At 54.3% G+C, this 13,956-nt stretch overlaps 1 protein-coding gene across 6 annotated transcripts in view; it reads right to left on the bottom strand.

Annotated features, from left to right (window-relative positions):
• Positions 1–13,956, bottom strand: part of LOC140897608 (polycystin-1) — a 61,540-nt gene that overhangs the window by 17,972 nt on the left and 29,612 nt on the right. For 5 of the 6 annotated variants that reach the window (XR_012154760.2, XM_073310430.2, XM_073310431.2 and 2 more), the window contains exons 17-31: positions 13,712–13,861; positions 13,111–13,248; positions 12,153–12,435; positions 11,288–11,510; positions 10,883–11,042; positions 10,624–10,764; positions 9,752–9,893; positions 8,763–9,353; positions 8,030–8,186; positions 6,869–7,127; positions 5,437–5,632; positions 4,691–4,858; positions 3,263–3,406; positions 2,420–2,630; positions 1,501–1,627 (exon numbers count right to left, since the gene is read on the bottom strand). Coding sequence is in view for 5 of the 6 variants with exons in the window: in XM_073310430.2 (XP_073166531.2) it covers positions 1,501–1,627; positions 2,420–2,630; positions 3,263–3,406; positions 4,691–4,858; positions 5,437–5,632; positions 6,869–7,127; positions 8,030–8,186; positions 8,763–9,353; positions 9,752–9,893; positions 10,624–10,764; positions 10,883–11,042; positions 11,288–11,510; positions 12,153–12,435; positions 13,111–13,248; positions 13,712–13,861 (3,090 nt within the window). In the remaining variant the exon portion in view is untranslated. The remainder of the gene's footprint in view (positions 1–1,500; positions 1,628–2,419; positions 2,631–3,262; positions 3,407–4,690; positions 4,859–5,436; positions 5,633–6,868; positions 7,128–8,029; positions 8,187–8,762; positions 9,354–9,751; positions 9,894–10,623; positions 10,765–10,882; positions 11,043–11,287; positions 11,511–12,152; positions 12,436–13,110; positions 13,249–13,711; positions 13,862–13,956) is intronic. The other variant, XM_073310427.2, reaches the window with a different exon arrangement.

Raw genomic sequence — 13,956 nt, 5'->3', positions numbered from 1 at the left:
AGCAAGTGCACAAATGGAGGCAGGGGGTCTGACAGCTGGACCCTAAGAGTTACTATTGCAATTTCAGTTTGGCATCGAGAGAATTCCCCTAAGTGACAGACAAGTGTCTACAAAAAGAAAAGGAGTACTTGTGGCACCTTAGAGACTAACCAATTTATTAGAGCATAAGCTTTCGTGAGCCACAGCTCACTTCATCAGATGCATATCGTGGAAACTGCAGCAGACTTTATATATACACAGAGAATATGAACCAATACCTCCTCCCACCCCACTGTCCTGCTGGTAATAGCTTATCTAAAGTGATCATCAGTGATCTGGAAATGGCCCATCTGATGATCACTTTAGATAAGCTATTACGAGCAGGACAGTGGGGTGGGAGGAGGTATTGGTTCATATTCTCTGTGTATATATAAAGTCTGCTGCAGTTTCCACGATATGCATCTGATGAAGTGAGCTGTGGCTCACGAAAGCTTATGCTCTAATAAATTGGTTAGTCTCTAAGGTGCCACAAGTACTCCTTTTCTTTTTGCGAATACAGACTAACACGGCTGTTTCTCTGAAACCAGACAAGTGTCTAGTGGACTGTGCACTGAACAGGGACACGGGAGACCTGGTTCTGTTTCTGACTCCGCCACTGACCTGCTGGGTGACCTTGGGCAAGTCCCCGCCCCTCCCTGTGCCTCAGTTTCCCCACCCGTAAAATGTGGAGAATGATACTGGCCTCCTTTGTAAAGTGATTTGAGAGCTAGTGATGAAAAGTGCTGTATAAGAGCTAGGTACTGTCATTACTCCCTAACTGAGCCTCTGGAAGTCAGATCATGTGGAAGAGTTTGTCAGCTGTGTGTGCTCATGGCAGAATTTCTTCTGCATAATTTCCAGTTCTCCTATTATTATACTCAGATTGTAAATTCTTTGAGGCAGGGGCTGTCTTTTTGTTCTGTGTTTGTACAGCACCTAGCACAATCGAGTCCTGGTCCAAGACAGGCTCCTAGTACAAATAACTACTATTAATAATATTATAACCCTGTTCTAAAAACAGCCTTAAGGGCTTATATGTAAATCTGGTCAACATTTTGAAATTCTTAATTTTGATGAAGGTTTTTTTTAAAATCAAATTTTTAATTTCTATGAAAAACAGACATTTTTTACAAAAATCACACCCGATTTTTTGACCAACTCTAATTTTCCACTATCTTTGGCTGTATATTTTAGCCTCATCTTCCTACCGTGTCTGTAAAATAAGATGGCAACATTTCAGAGCACGTCCTTGAAAAGATTACCTGGATTTTGTGCCGGTGAAAAGGGATCTGACTGACAACCCTGGATACTGGCATGTATTATTAAATATTTATGCACAAAACAGGCACTGCAGAGGTCCTTCACTCTGATCATGCCAAACTTCCCGTCCCTTAGGGTGGGGACGGATGGACCCTGGTGGGGTTGTAGCAGCAGGTTTGGTGGGTCATGTAGCTGCGGGGAGGAGGTTGATTAGATGTTCACCTTGCTGTGAGTTTTCCTGAAGATGAAGGTGAAGAGAAGCTGTATTGGGAAGACCACCACAGACACAACCATCCCCACAGCAATGCTCTCTGCCGTCACTGAAGCCTGGCTCCCCAGGGGGACACTACTGGAGAGAAACAAAGCCAGAAGAGAACGTGGTGACTCGAAGAGTCCTGTGTTAATAGGGAGTGGTTCCAGACAAATGTGGCCCACATTTTGCACAGGCCCCTCTGGGCGCAGAGCCATCACACGAAGACTGAGGATCTATGAGGAAAGGTTAAAAAAATCTGGGCATGCTTAGTCATGGGGAAAGAAGACTGAGGGGGCCTGATAATCTTCAGATATGTGAAGGGCTGTTCTAAAGAGAACAGTGATCAATTGTTCTCCAGGTCCATGAAGGTAGAACGAGAAGTGTTGGGCTTACTCTGCTGCAAGGGAGGTTTAGGTTAGATATTAGAAAAAGCTTTCTAATTCTGAGTCATTAAGTCTGGAATAAGCTTCCAAGGGAGGTTGTGGAATCCCCATCACTGGAGCTTAAGAACAGGTTGGACAAACACCTGTCAGGGATGGTCTGGGTTTACCTGGTCCTGCCTCAGCACCGGGGGCTGGATTAGATGACCTCTTGAGGTCCCTTGCAGCCCTACAGTTCCATGAGTCTAAAGCATCAGATACTTCCTCAGCACCTGTATCACCATTCAAGCTGTGATTTTCAAAGGAGTTTAAGAGAGTTAAGACATCCAAATCTCATTGCAATCCAGTGGTATTTGGGTGCCTAAGTCCCTTGAACTCATTTGAAAATTTCAGCTCCAGTGGTTTTCCCTTTCCTCACTCACTACTTTCCATCCCTCCCTCCCTCCGTCTCTTTCTGTCTTCTTGCACAAAACCCTCCTGTAAGAGACAGAGATGCAGTGGGACTCACCTGTAGCCCTCAACTCCGATGGCTCCATACCAGAGCACACATATGGTCAGAAAGAGGTACACAGCAAGCACGCAGCAGGTAATCCTCTGCACCCGGGTGAAGCGGCTGTGGGGAGAGCGGCCCCAGACGGAGAGCCACACGTGCCAATCAGAAAAGCCAAGACGCAGCTGAGCAGGGAAAACTCGAGAGAAGCATCTCAGCTCTTGTGGGCCTGGAATCGGCATAATGCAAATGATCAGCATTCCCTTCTCTTCCTCCTTGGGGATTCTATCCCCACTCTCCTTCCCCTCCTGTGGGCATTTCCCTCTAGCTGTCACCTCTGCCATCACCAACACCTTCCTTCTCGCTTGATCACCACCATGAGTTCTTTTCCCGTTGTCTTCTCTGGTGTCTCCATTGCCACCATCACTTAGAGAACTCCTTCCAGTTAGTCTGGGCACCAGCGGCACTCGCGCTGCCAAAGATACCTTCACTCCCCGCCCACGGCCAGCCTTTCTAGTGTCCTCATACCCATCTCCATTGTCCACTAAGATCACATTCAGCGTGTGGCCTAGCGGGCAGGGCTTTGGACTGGGACTCAGAAGATTCCCTGCTGACCTGCTGTGCAATCCTGGACAAGTCAGTTCCCCTCCGTGTGTCTCCAGTTCCCCTCCTGCCCTGGGTCTGCCTCGTCTATTTACACGGTCAGATCTTTAGGCCAGGGACGGTTGCGTACTGGTGTTTGTGCAGCACCAAGCACAGTGGCTCCTGACCTGGGTCAGGGCCTCCTGGTGCTACTGCCGTAATAATGCTAAGGGACTCTTTGGACTTCCCCTAGGACATAGCCCCAGGGGCAATGCTCACATGCAGCCAAGACTTCCTTTTCAACCAGCCCTTCGTTTTTCTCATTTTCCACGGACAACCAGTCGTCCACCAGGAAGAAATACATATGGTCGGTCTGTCTGTCCCAGATAATGACATGCTGTAGGTACCAGGAAGGGTCCAGCCCTGGGGACACAGAGGAGGAGAGAATGACGCACCTGCGTTTCTAATGACTGCCTTCCCAGGACAGTTACAAATAGATTTATATCCTGGCTGCTCACTTCTTTGCTCAGTCATCCTTCAATGGAGGGAGATGGAGAGGAGAACTCTAGCCTCTGTCCCATTCTCACCTGAGGCAGGAGTCCATGGCCATCTTGTTACAATATGTGCTTTGCAACGTAATCCAGGAGCTAAGAAGCTGATTAGTTCTCAGGATGGATGTACAGAGGCTAACCTATTCTAGTGAGCTACTGAGTTTCTCTTGGTCAGAAGCGCTTGGAAACTTAGTTTGTGAGTTCTTTGGAGTAGCAACTGCATCTCACCCAATATGTGTGGGACAGTAGCTAGTGCACTGTGGATGCTACAATCATGCAAATATAGAATGACGGTAACAATACATGGAGACATTGTTGTAATTAACATTCTAGCTTGCAATGGTCTTTTATTGGGACTGAGCCAAAGCTGTGTCTGTAGAACTGCTAGTGAGGGATGGGCTGGCTTATAAATTAGTAAGACCACTGCTGCCTTTGATCCCTCACCCTTTTGTGTGGGTCATTAAAGTGAATCATTTTGCTCTGAAATGTAAGTGTGTACCAGACACATTATGCACACCATGCAGGCCACAACCAGGGAAGAAAAAGCATGATGGAGTTAAACACAAAAATGTGTCCTGATGCTATCGGTCAGCTCTAAGGCACAAAATCGGGGTAACTCAAGGCTAAAGCTAATCACTGTTCACAATTCACCGGTCTGCACATGGCTTGCAAAGAACAGAGGGCGCCTCTTTATACCAGATGTGCTGTTAAATTATAGGTGCAATGAGACAAATTAAAGATAGGATTTGAGCTTTAACTCTGAATTTGCTGGCTTCAGTTTAAAGGAAACTTTATTAGGTCAGACCCTCAGCTGGTGGAAATCAGCCCAGCGCCCGTGAAGTCAATAGAACTACACTGATTGACACTAGCTGAGGATCTGGCCCTTTATAGTTGGGGTGGCCAAGATTTTTAGCAGTGACTTGTGATTTTGGGCACCCAATTGGAGACCCCTCATTTAAGGGCACCCCAAATCTCTAGTCACTTTGGAAAAATCATGCCCTGGGACATAAAGGCGAGTCTGAAAATTAACAGAGTTAATCACTACTAATGAAACATTAATGACACGTAAAGAATCTACGTGTCCCATTGACCCCAGAACATGGCAAGAGCCGTGCAGAGTTTATGCGGAGAAATCCATGGCCGATGTGTGCCTTACCAGTGTTGTCATGCCAGATGCGGATCTTCCAGATCTCTCCCAGATTTGCGTCAGTCTCCACCTGGAAAATATCCTGGCTGTTTCTCTGGAAGGCCCAGCCCTTGTCCAGGTGGCGAGAGCCACTTTTGTTCAGCCCATATAAGCTGATCCCTACATGTGCAGTGGTACCTAGAACAGACGTGTAACGTGATAGCTGACGTATCTATTATCCCCATCAGAATTCACCCACCTTGTCCCACCACAATCCAACTTGGCTGCCAATGGCTGACACAACAGATGTTTCGGCCTTTAAGTGCACACAATTGGATGCCTCCAGGTGGTGTGGGAGAGGGGCATTGGTCTAGCTGCCTGAAAGAGGAGCAAACTCGAACAGGCATTGGGGAAATGTATGGTTTCCCCAATTTATTCTACCCTGGGCCTCCCCTTTCCTGTCTATCCCCCTACGTGCACTATACACAGCTCCACCAATGAACCCTGCCTTGTCTTCAGAGACGGCCCACCGCTCCTGGGGCAAGGGAGGAATTAATGCTGTAGGCCCATTCCGTTCTGGGCTTTTCGTGCACACAGATCCATCGAGGGACTGATGCCACTGGGCTGGAACGATGGAGCATGATCAAGAGATCAACCTCTGCTCTTCAGAAGCTTTCTAGATCAGGGCTGCCTGCCTCAAGGTTCACATCACTCCTCCCAACCTCCTGCAATCCGGCCCTTGACGGGAGCGGAATGGGGCTGCCCGCCCACTCTACCTGATCCTCTTTTCCAGCCAGTCTTCACCATTACCCAGTACTTGTACCGTCCGGGCTGGCCGCAGCGAGGGACGATGCCCACCCGGGTGATGTCAATATCGTCCAGCTTGTGGGCGATCAGCACCATCCCCAGGTAGATCACGAAGAGCACGCAGCAGGTAATCACCACCAGCGGAGCCTGCCTGGAGCGCTTGCTCTGAAACCCCAACACAGGTGAGGGTAGAAGCAGGTGGAGGCGGGCTCCATCGGGTGCTACCCACCCATCCGCCCCTGGAGATGCAAGAGGCAGGAAGCATCTGTGCTACCCTCATTGTCATTACAGCAATTCCAACGTGCCCATCACTCTGGCATCTGGGCACCTGAACCCCTTCAGATAAATTAAAGAATGGAGTAGTTGTGGGTTCCTGCGGACCAACGGCCACCACTGTTAGAGGGAGATCTGGCATGCTGGGAGCACTAAAAGGAAAACAGCCCCGAAGGACAAGGAGGGAATATTTCCTCCAATTTCCTACCTTCGACTATGAGAGAGCGGCTCATTTTACTTGGAAATGGAAGCTCCTGGGCATGGGGCAGTGGGGAACTCTGATCCTAAAACACTACCCCAGAGCAGGAGTGGCTATTCAGACAGATCTGGTAATGCACGTCTCTGCTGGTGACGTGATCAAATAGGAGACGAGTTGTTCTCCAACAGACCAAACTGACTTTGAACCTGAGCCTGGTGGCAACAGTGTCGGTCTTTATGTTCAATCACGGGGTGCGAACATGGCAGACCTAGCCAAGATCCAGCTGCTGATCACTGCACAAGGGAGTCTTGCTTTCCCTTCATCATCTCCCCTCTCCCTCTCTTTGATGAGGAAATTCACCGGGGGCTGGGGGCGTCACAGCCTAAGACCTGTTATGCACCATTCAAGTCTCCTTGAAGTCTTCAAATCAGGGCATACATGGGCTCAGGTGGTGTCTAGCCCTTAGCCTAGTCCCCTCTGCACAGGGGAGAATTTCACTCCCCCCACCAGTTCTAGACCCAGGTGAGCCGGGTCCTTCCTCGCTGGGAGAGAGCAGACAGTTACAGGATAGCACACTCAATAAGGCTCAATTGATCGAGCATGCAGTGTGGAGACCAGGCTTCCTGCTTCTACAGCCTGGCTCTTCGCACAGGGAGCCCCCACTGCCTTTGACGGGCGTTCTGCCTGCAGAGGGTCTCAGGCTGCCACTAATGCAGTCACTGGTCCGTGTGTGTTACGTGCTCCCCATCATAGCCACAGAGGATAGGAGCTGCGACAGCCTGGCTCATCAGCTCAAGCTGCAGAAGCGCAGCTTTAGCTCTGGAGGTCCCCGGGTGCTGGCCAAGGTGCCAGCTGTCACCATTACACTGACAGGGACAGTAACCAACCATCTCCTCCTTGCATGCCCAGGACGGCCAGGCCCGGCTTACCGGGGGCAGGAAGAGGATGCTGTGAGGTGGCACAAAGAGACTGGCTCCGAAGACGGTGAGATGTTCTGTCAGGCACACAATCTCCTTCTGGCTGGTGGCGGCTGTTGGCCTCAGGCCCTCTGTGCTCCATTGCATGCTGGGGAAGTGGAAGTACTGGCAGAGGCTGGCAAAGACCGTGACTGCGGCGCTGACGGGTGCCTGGGAGAAGCGGTTGGTGATGTTGACGTGATAGTCTCGGAGCGTCCCGTTGAAGCGGTGGCTGGAAGGGAGAGGGGACAGCACAGGAGTGAGCTTACGGTTCAGTAGCATCACTCAATACAAAGGATGCCAACACCCCCCCTTACAGACTTCACACACCACTGAAGTGCAGCCCCCCTGGGGCAGGATGCAGCCACTGTTTACCATGACAGATGCACAGTTTAGGACAGGAAGTGAAGGGCAGCCGATCTAAAGCAAACTGCAGGAGGAATGTGGCACAACGTAGATCCCCGGGATTCAGCCAGGACACTGAGCTACCATCAGGCAAGTCCCGCAAGCAGGGCTGGCCTCAGCCATACTCCATGTGTGGGGCTGCACCGGCCCCATGTTGTGATCACACTTTCCCTGCCTGCTGTGCCTATGAGCTCCCCAACCTGCTGGCCTGGTTAGCAAACGTTAACACAGGGATCCAACCTTCTGACTCCCATCCTGCACCTCCAAACCCCATGCCAAAAGCCCCCGATCCAAACCCCCAGCCCTGCCCAACGGCAGCACTCTGAGCTCCTCCAAGCCCTGCTGATGCTCCCTGGAGCAATGCCAGGCACCCTGACTGGCCCCCACCGCACCCCAAATGTACCACACAGTGGGCATCTGCCTTCCCCCCACCCCCACACCTGACTTTGCAGAGGGCCCCTTAAACCCCATCCTCAGGCTCCACAAAGCCAGTGAAAAAGGGGTGCACCGTGCAACCCAAGCAAAGTAACATCACAGCTGTGCGCACTGAGGTTGTTGCCCTATAGTGGTTAAGAGCTATGGATCTTCCCCTCTCCCTTAGCTCCCAAATACCCTGCTAATCCTTCCCCCGGCCCCGTCCATAAGGCAGGTGAAGCCCTCAAACCCCAGGGAGCAATGCTGCAGGAAGGAACCTGCAAATTCCAGCACAGGGGGTGAATGGATACTCACGGAGATGAAAGCAAGATGGTGACCTCCCTGCTGCTGCCTCCTTGCAGGCTGTCAAAGATGATTTCTTCCTTCCAGGCGTAGTGGAACTCATTGGGAACCAGGGTGTAGTGCCCGTAGAAATGGATCGAGGGCTCGCTCTCCTGGCTAGGGTCAAAACCTGTAAGGAGAGGGACGGTCACTCCCCATGGGCTTGAAATATTCAGCCAGGTCTGGCACTTATTTACCTGGGCATGGGGAATCTGTGCTTCGGAAGGGCACAGCAGCAAGGAAGGGGACTGATCTGGAAGGGCCACTTCCCTCACCCGAATGAGAATCTGGGTGTTTGATGCGGAGAAAAGCAACAAACTGAGCTGACTGCGAGTCACCAAACCCATGTCACTTGTAGCCTCCATTTGCACTCCGGCACGCACCAGAGGGAATGTGTGTGAACAGGTGGATCCCTGCCCTCTGCTGATGGCATCAGGCTCATTCCAGGGTTTGTGGCTGTGTCGCCCCCTAGGGGCCTGCCTACAAACGGGCTCTATGAGTCCTAAAGGGCAGCTTGTGGAGAGTCTCTGGCTATCACTCGGATCCCTATTGTCCCCCATGCCGTAGCTGAGGGTCATGGTGCCTCTATGCAAGAGGAAGAGGGAACCCCAGTGCTAATCTGCATCAAACTGCCCCCCTCCACTAGCTGGACAAAGCTCTGCCCATCTCAGACCACGAGCAGCTCTTTGTCCTGCTAACGACTCACCCTCCTGCACAGTGACGCCAACACGGATGTGCACCCCCTCAGCATGGCTTCCCGCTGAGGCCCTCACTGTGAAATTGACTGACTCCCCAGGAGGGAGGAGGAGGAGCGTCGGGGGAGAGGTCCGCTGCTCCTGCTGCCCCGTCGGCAGCCTCAGCCCGATAGCCCTCTCCCCGGCCAGGTTGGAGACTGGGATGGGCGCCCCTCCAGGAGTGGTGAACTCCAGCAGCGCCAGGCGGGTGGAGATGGAGGAGTTGGCGTAGTAGTTGAACGGGAAAGGGTTGACGGAGATGTCCATGAGCACCTGCACCACCTCCTGGCTCCCTGCCAGCTGCCCGGCCACCGCGCTGGGCACGGAGAAGAGACACCGCTCAGAGGGCGCCTGGCACAGCAGGTTGGGGGAGTCGGCCCTCTTGCCCTGTGTGCGGATCTCCAAGACAGACAGCGACAAGGTCTCCTCATTCAGGACCCGGGACCTCATCAGGGACTTCATCAAGGCCCGGGTGAGGTTGAAGGCGGTCAAGGCCGTGCTGAGACCAGGGGTCCCAGATAGAGGTGGGTGGGGGGCCGTGTCCAGTGCTGATAATGTGCTCCCTGGGAAAGATTTCACACCCCTCGGTTAGAGTCCTGCTGCTTCCCCTGTTCCTCCCACGGCCCCACCTGTCCTCACATCTCCCTTCACTAGGGCAGCAGCCCCACCAGCAGCACAGAGCCCCTTAGTGTCAGACTTCACCTCAGGCCTGGCAAGGCTGCTGAGAACGACAGTCCAGGAAGCAGAAGGCTGCTGTGTCCTCAAGGCCACATCTGCAGCACCCAAAATCACCGAGCCTGACTGAGGCACTTAGAGCTGGGCTGCTACTGGATCAGAAAGCTGCCCAAGACACTGGGGGAGTCGGTGGCAAGAGGGCAGAGTCATGGACTCCCAGGGATACAGCCCTGCTGCCTCCCACGCCCCAGTCCTGCCTATCACACTGAGGTGGCTCGTTGCTTACCCAGAATCCCCAGGATGCTGTTGCCGGCGGAGGTGGGCGTCTCGTGACCCTCCTCCGTCTCCGAGCTGATAACTTCAATCATTCTCTGGGCTGCTGCCAGGGTCCTGGCCTGGCTTTCGGGGCTGAGCTCTCCTGGGAATGCCTGAAGATAGGAAAGGGGGCCCCCAGGTCACACTCCAGCAGATCTGTCCTACCTGCCTCAGCTTCCCCACCTCACTCTCCCCCTATCACGGTCGCATCCCGCAGACTTTGCTCGCCCCTGACTCCCACTCTCCGTCACCGCCGCAGCCAGCCAAGACCTGCCAATCTCCCCACCCCACTCCACTCCTCCCTTCTTCCGTCTAAGACGGGGAGGCGTTGAGAGAGCACCCACCATTGCCGCGCCCCTCCCTGTCCCTATAGCCCTACCCAGTCTGCCCGCCCTGCAACAGGGTGCCAGCAGGACGTGCTCACTTCTCTGTCTCCCAGGCCTCTCTCCAACTCTCCACTGACCCAGGCAGCAGGAGCCATCACCACATACTCTCTTGTCCCTCTTCTCCTGCACCCTGCTCTTTCACCCTGATGGGAGGAGGTTGGGGGGCACTGGGCTCCCGGATTCCCTCTCCGCCCATTCCTTAGGCAGCTGTCCCAGAGGAGGCCCTGCCTCCACAACAAACAGCCCCATGCCAGGGGGCTTTGCGAGCACATGGGGGGGACCAGGGGGCTATTCACACCCACCCAAAGGGGCACATTTTCAGTCTGGTGCACGGGAAAACGGAGGCAGACAGCGAGGAAAGGGAGGCTGAGGAGAAGGGGCTTTCCTCAAAGCAAGGAGCCTGTCTGCCGCCACGGGAGTGACAGTCAGGGGAAAAGAGATAAGAGCCAGGTCCTACCACACACTGCTGCAGCACCGCGCTCAGCTGGGCAACCTCCTTCACACTGGAGATACTGAGGGAGGCCAGGGCTGCGGTGACGTTGCTGCGGATGGCGATCCGGTCCCTCAGCTCCTCCTCATTGCCCTGGCTGCCCGAGTTCTGGAGCACACACGCACACGCACGAGCACTCGTGAGCGAGGCACTCTGCTGGGAGAGGGGATGGGCGTGTGCATGCAGGTGTCAAGGAAGAAGGGGGCTACCGCAGCGGAGCCCTTACCTGATTCAGCACGGTGATGAGGGCCAGGGAGTATGGGATCACCTCCTGGGGATTGCCCTGCTGGACCACACCCCACAGTGCTGATTGGCTCTTGTTCTTCAGCCAGCTGGTGACGGTCGGGAAGCCCGCCGGGAGGACCGGCATGGCGAGGGGCAGGGTCCTGGAAGGAAGGAAGGAAGGAAATAAAGTTATCCCAGCCAACTCCAAAGGCTTCATTCCTCCCAGCAGCCGGGGACAGTGGGAGCTTTGGACCCGTCAGTGGAGCCATTTTCGAATCCAAAGCATAGTCCAAAGACACTATCGGTTGCCTCTCTGATCTTTCAGCTTCCAGGACGCACACCTGTGCCGAACACCGGCCAGGCTCATCTCCTCGTGCGCGCCCCTCCTGGATCTGCCCACACTCACTGATTCAGGGCCAGGGTCTTCGCCCCTTGCGAGTCCTCCAGCTCAACCAGGACATTGACAGCGGTGTGCCTGCCACCTGTGGCCGCAGGGAGGAAGGTGCCGAAGGAAGATTTGATCCCGCGATAGAGGCAGAAGTGCTGGCAGTGCCTGCCGTCGGGGGGACACCTTTCAGCAATCAGGGTGTAAATCAGCTGCACTGGGCTGCTATCTTCATCCACCCAGCCTGAGAGAGCAGGGAAGGGAGACATGGACGGAGGAAGAGCAAGTGTGACTTAGCTGGGAGTCCAGAACACGGGCACCCACCCAGTCACTGCATCTTGGGCTCCTTCAGGCCATGGTTGCATGTGCGACCTGCCAAATCCCCCGGCTTGCAGCCCAACTGATTCCTCCCTCCTCTCTTGGCAGGACTCTCAGCCTCAGGCCTCCCTGTGTTCCCAGTGCCGCGTCGGGCTCTGCAGCTATTGCTGACATATGTTGCAATACGGAGCACCAAGAGCATGTCAAAATCACCTGGCTTAACCAGGCAAGTGCAGAAGGCTGGCAGCCGGCCCCAGAGACTCTGTCACCTCCCAAGGCCCTGAGAGTCTATCCATTATTGTATGCACAGAACCCAGATCCGCACCTTGCCATAGTCACAGTTAGCCAGGCCAGGTGCATCGTCAGCATGCCCATTCGCTCCCACCCTGGGGGCTTTGTACCGGGGACTCGGACTGAATATCCCTCTCACCCTCCCATGTACATTGCACTGGGCTGGGAGCTTCTCCCTTTTCGATGGCACTGTGTACTCTTTGGTGTCCAAATGACCAAATTCTGCCCTGTGCATGCGTGGGGGGCAGCTGCCCAAAGGATGCTCTGGCAGAGTTACCTGTGCACTGGTATGAGACCAGGGTCTCCAGGAGGTAGAGGTCGTGTTCAGGTGTCAGAGTGCAGACCCCTCCCCTGGGCGGGTTGTTGGGAGTCAGAGTGATGCTGGATCCCCCCTGCAGCTCCCCGCCAGGCTGGGAGGCTGACAGCGTGAAAGAGTAATTCACCCCATCCCGCAGGACCCCTTGTCTGATCACCAGGTCCCGGTTCGAGTCCCCCGTGGAGGTGGTCACATGGTCCAGGGTCAAAGGTTGTCCATCTGAACTCTGAGCCGTCCACTTGTACTGCAAGGGTCAAAGACAGAGACATGGGTGAGACAGCAGCCCAATAGGGGTGCCCAGAGAATCAGACTGTCCCTTCTATAGTGCCCATCATCCAAGCCTTTCCCAGAGCTGACAAATCCCAATGCATGGAGCCTCACAGCACCCGGCGGGCACATTATCCCTAAAATTAAAGAGGGGAAATCTGAGGCACAGAGAGGTTAAATGACTTGACCAAGGTCACCCAGAGAGTCAGAACTAGAACCCAGCAGTCCTGCCTTCCAATTTCCTGGTCTAGTCACTCAACCATTCCTTCTGCTGTAAGATTTATCCTCTCTGAGTTATCTCCCAGCACCCTTTCCCCAGTAACACCCCCTTTCCTCGTGGGCCGGAGCACCTCGAGTATGGCTAATCAGAGTTCACGTTCCCTCAAGCTCCACAGATCAGCTGGCTATTCCAGTCAGTGCAGGGTCACTCGTAACTGTAAGCTCAAAGCAGCACCATGAGCCTACGGGCATTTATGGGGCGAGGAATGGGGGTGGGGGGAGAGCAGTGCTTGGAGAGCAGGGATCTCTCCACTGGGGTGCGCATTAAAAATCAAACCACCAAACCTCCTCCCAAGTGGCAGGAGCTGGGGTGTGAGCAAAGTACAAGTGGCTCCATACTGGACTTTTCATGCATCAGCAAAGCAAATCTCACTATGGTCCTGTTGTCACAGCTCTGGCACTGTCCAGCCAGAGTGACGTGGACGCTCCTGCTGATTTCATAGCTCGACAGGGCGCTGCAAGAACGGCACTCGATGGTCACGGGCTGGATCTGGCCAGCCTCGATCCAAACCTGCAGGTGGACGGCAGGATCATTCAAACCACATAGGAAAACAGCCCTCCCCTGACGTACACCCCTGTGGAAACGGAGCAGCCCCAATGCAATAGAGGGGATGAGCTCCTGGGACACAGGGCGTGAGCCCTTGGTGACAGGCGAGTGTGCCTGGCACCCAAAGCGGGAGACACAAGGCCCAGGCCCTGGGGCTGGGGTCAGGTGCCAGGGTGGCAGCACAACCACATGGCTGCTGGCTGGTATCTGCCCAGCACTGAAGGCACATGGACCAATCCACGCACTTCCAAGCTGTAACCCCATTTCTTGAGCAGCCCCAAGGCTCAGCGAGGGGTCGTCGCCCACACGTTCCTGCTGAGAAGGCAGCAACTGCCTCCGTGACGGGGCTGGCTCTGTGCCAGTGAGACTGAGGGTCTGGTCCCTCAGCGTCCTTCCCCAGACTGACCCCTCCCTACTCGAAGCTCACCATCTGGGCCACGGAGACTGGTTCCTTCCCCGGCTTCTTCACAGTGAGAACGAAGCGATAGCCAGTGTCTCTGCAGAGCACAGTGTGGGGAACAGTGACGCTGGCCCCTCCCTGCAGGCGAGGTGGGGCACACCAGGGCGAGGACACATTCTGAGTGGGAGACACACAGAGAGACCTGATTAACTCACTCCTGAGCTATCTGTCCCTGTCCCACGCCTGAGCGGGAGGACGGACGGACCCTGGAC

This window comes from Lepidochelys kempii, chromosome 14, assembly GCF_965140285.1.
Source record: "Lepidochelys kempii isolate rLepKem1 chromosome 14, rLepKem1.hap1, whole genome shotgun sequence".
NCBI lineage: Eukaryota > Metazoa > Chordata > Testudines > Cheloniidae > Lepidochelys > Lepidochelys kempii.
This window is presented reverse-complemented; position numbering and strand designations above follow the sequence as displayed.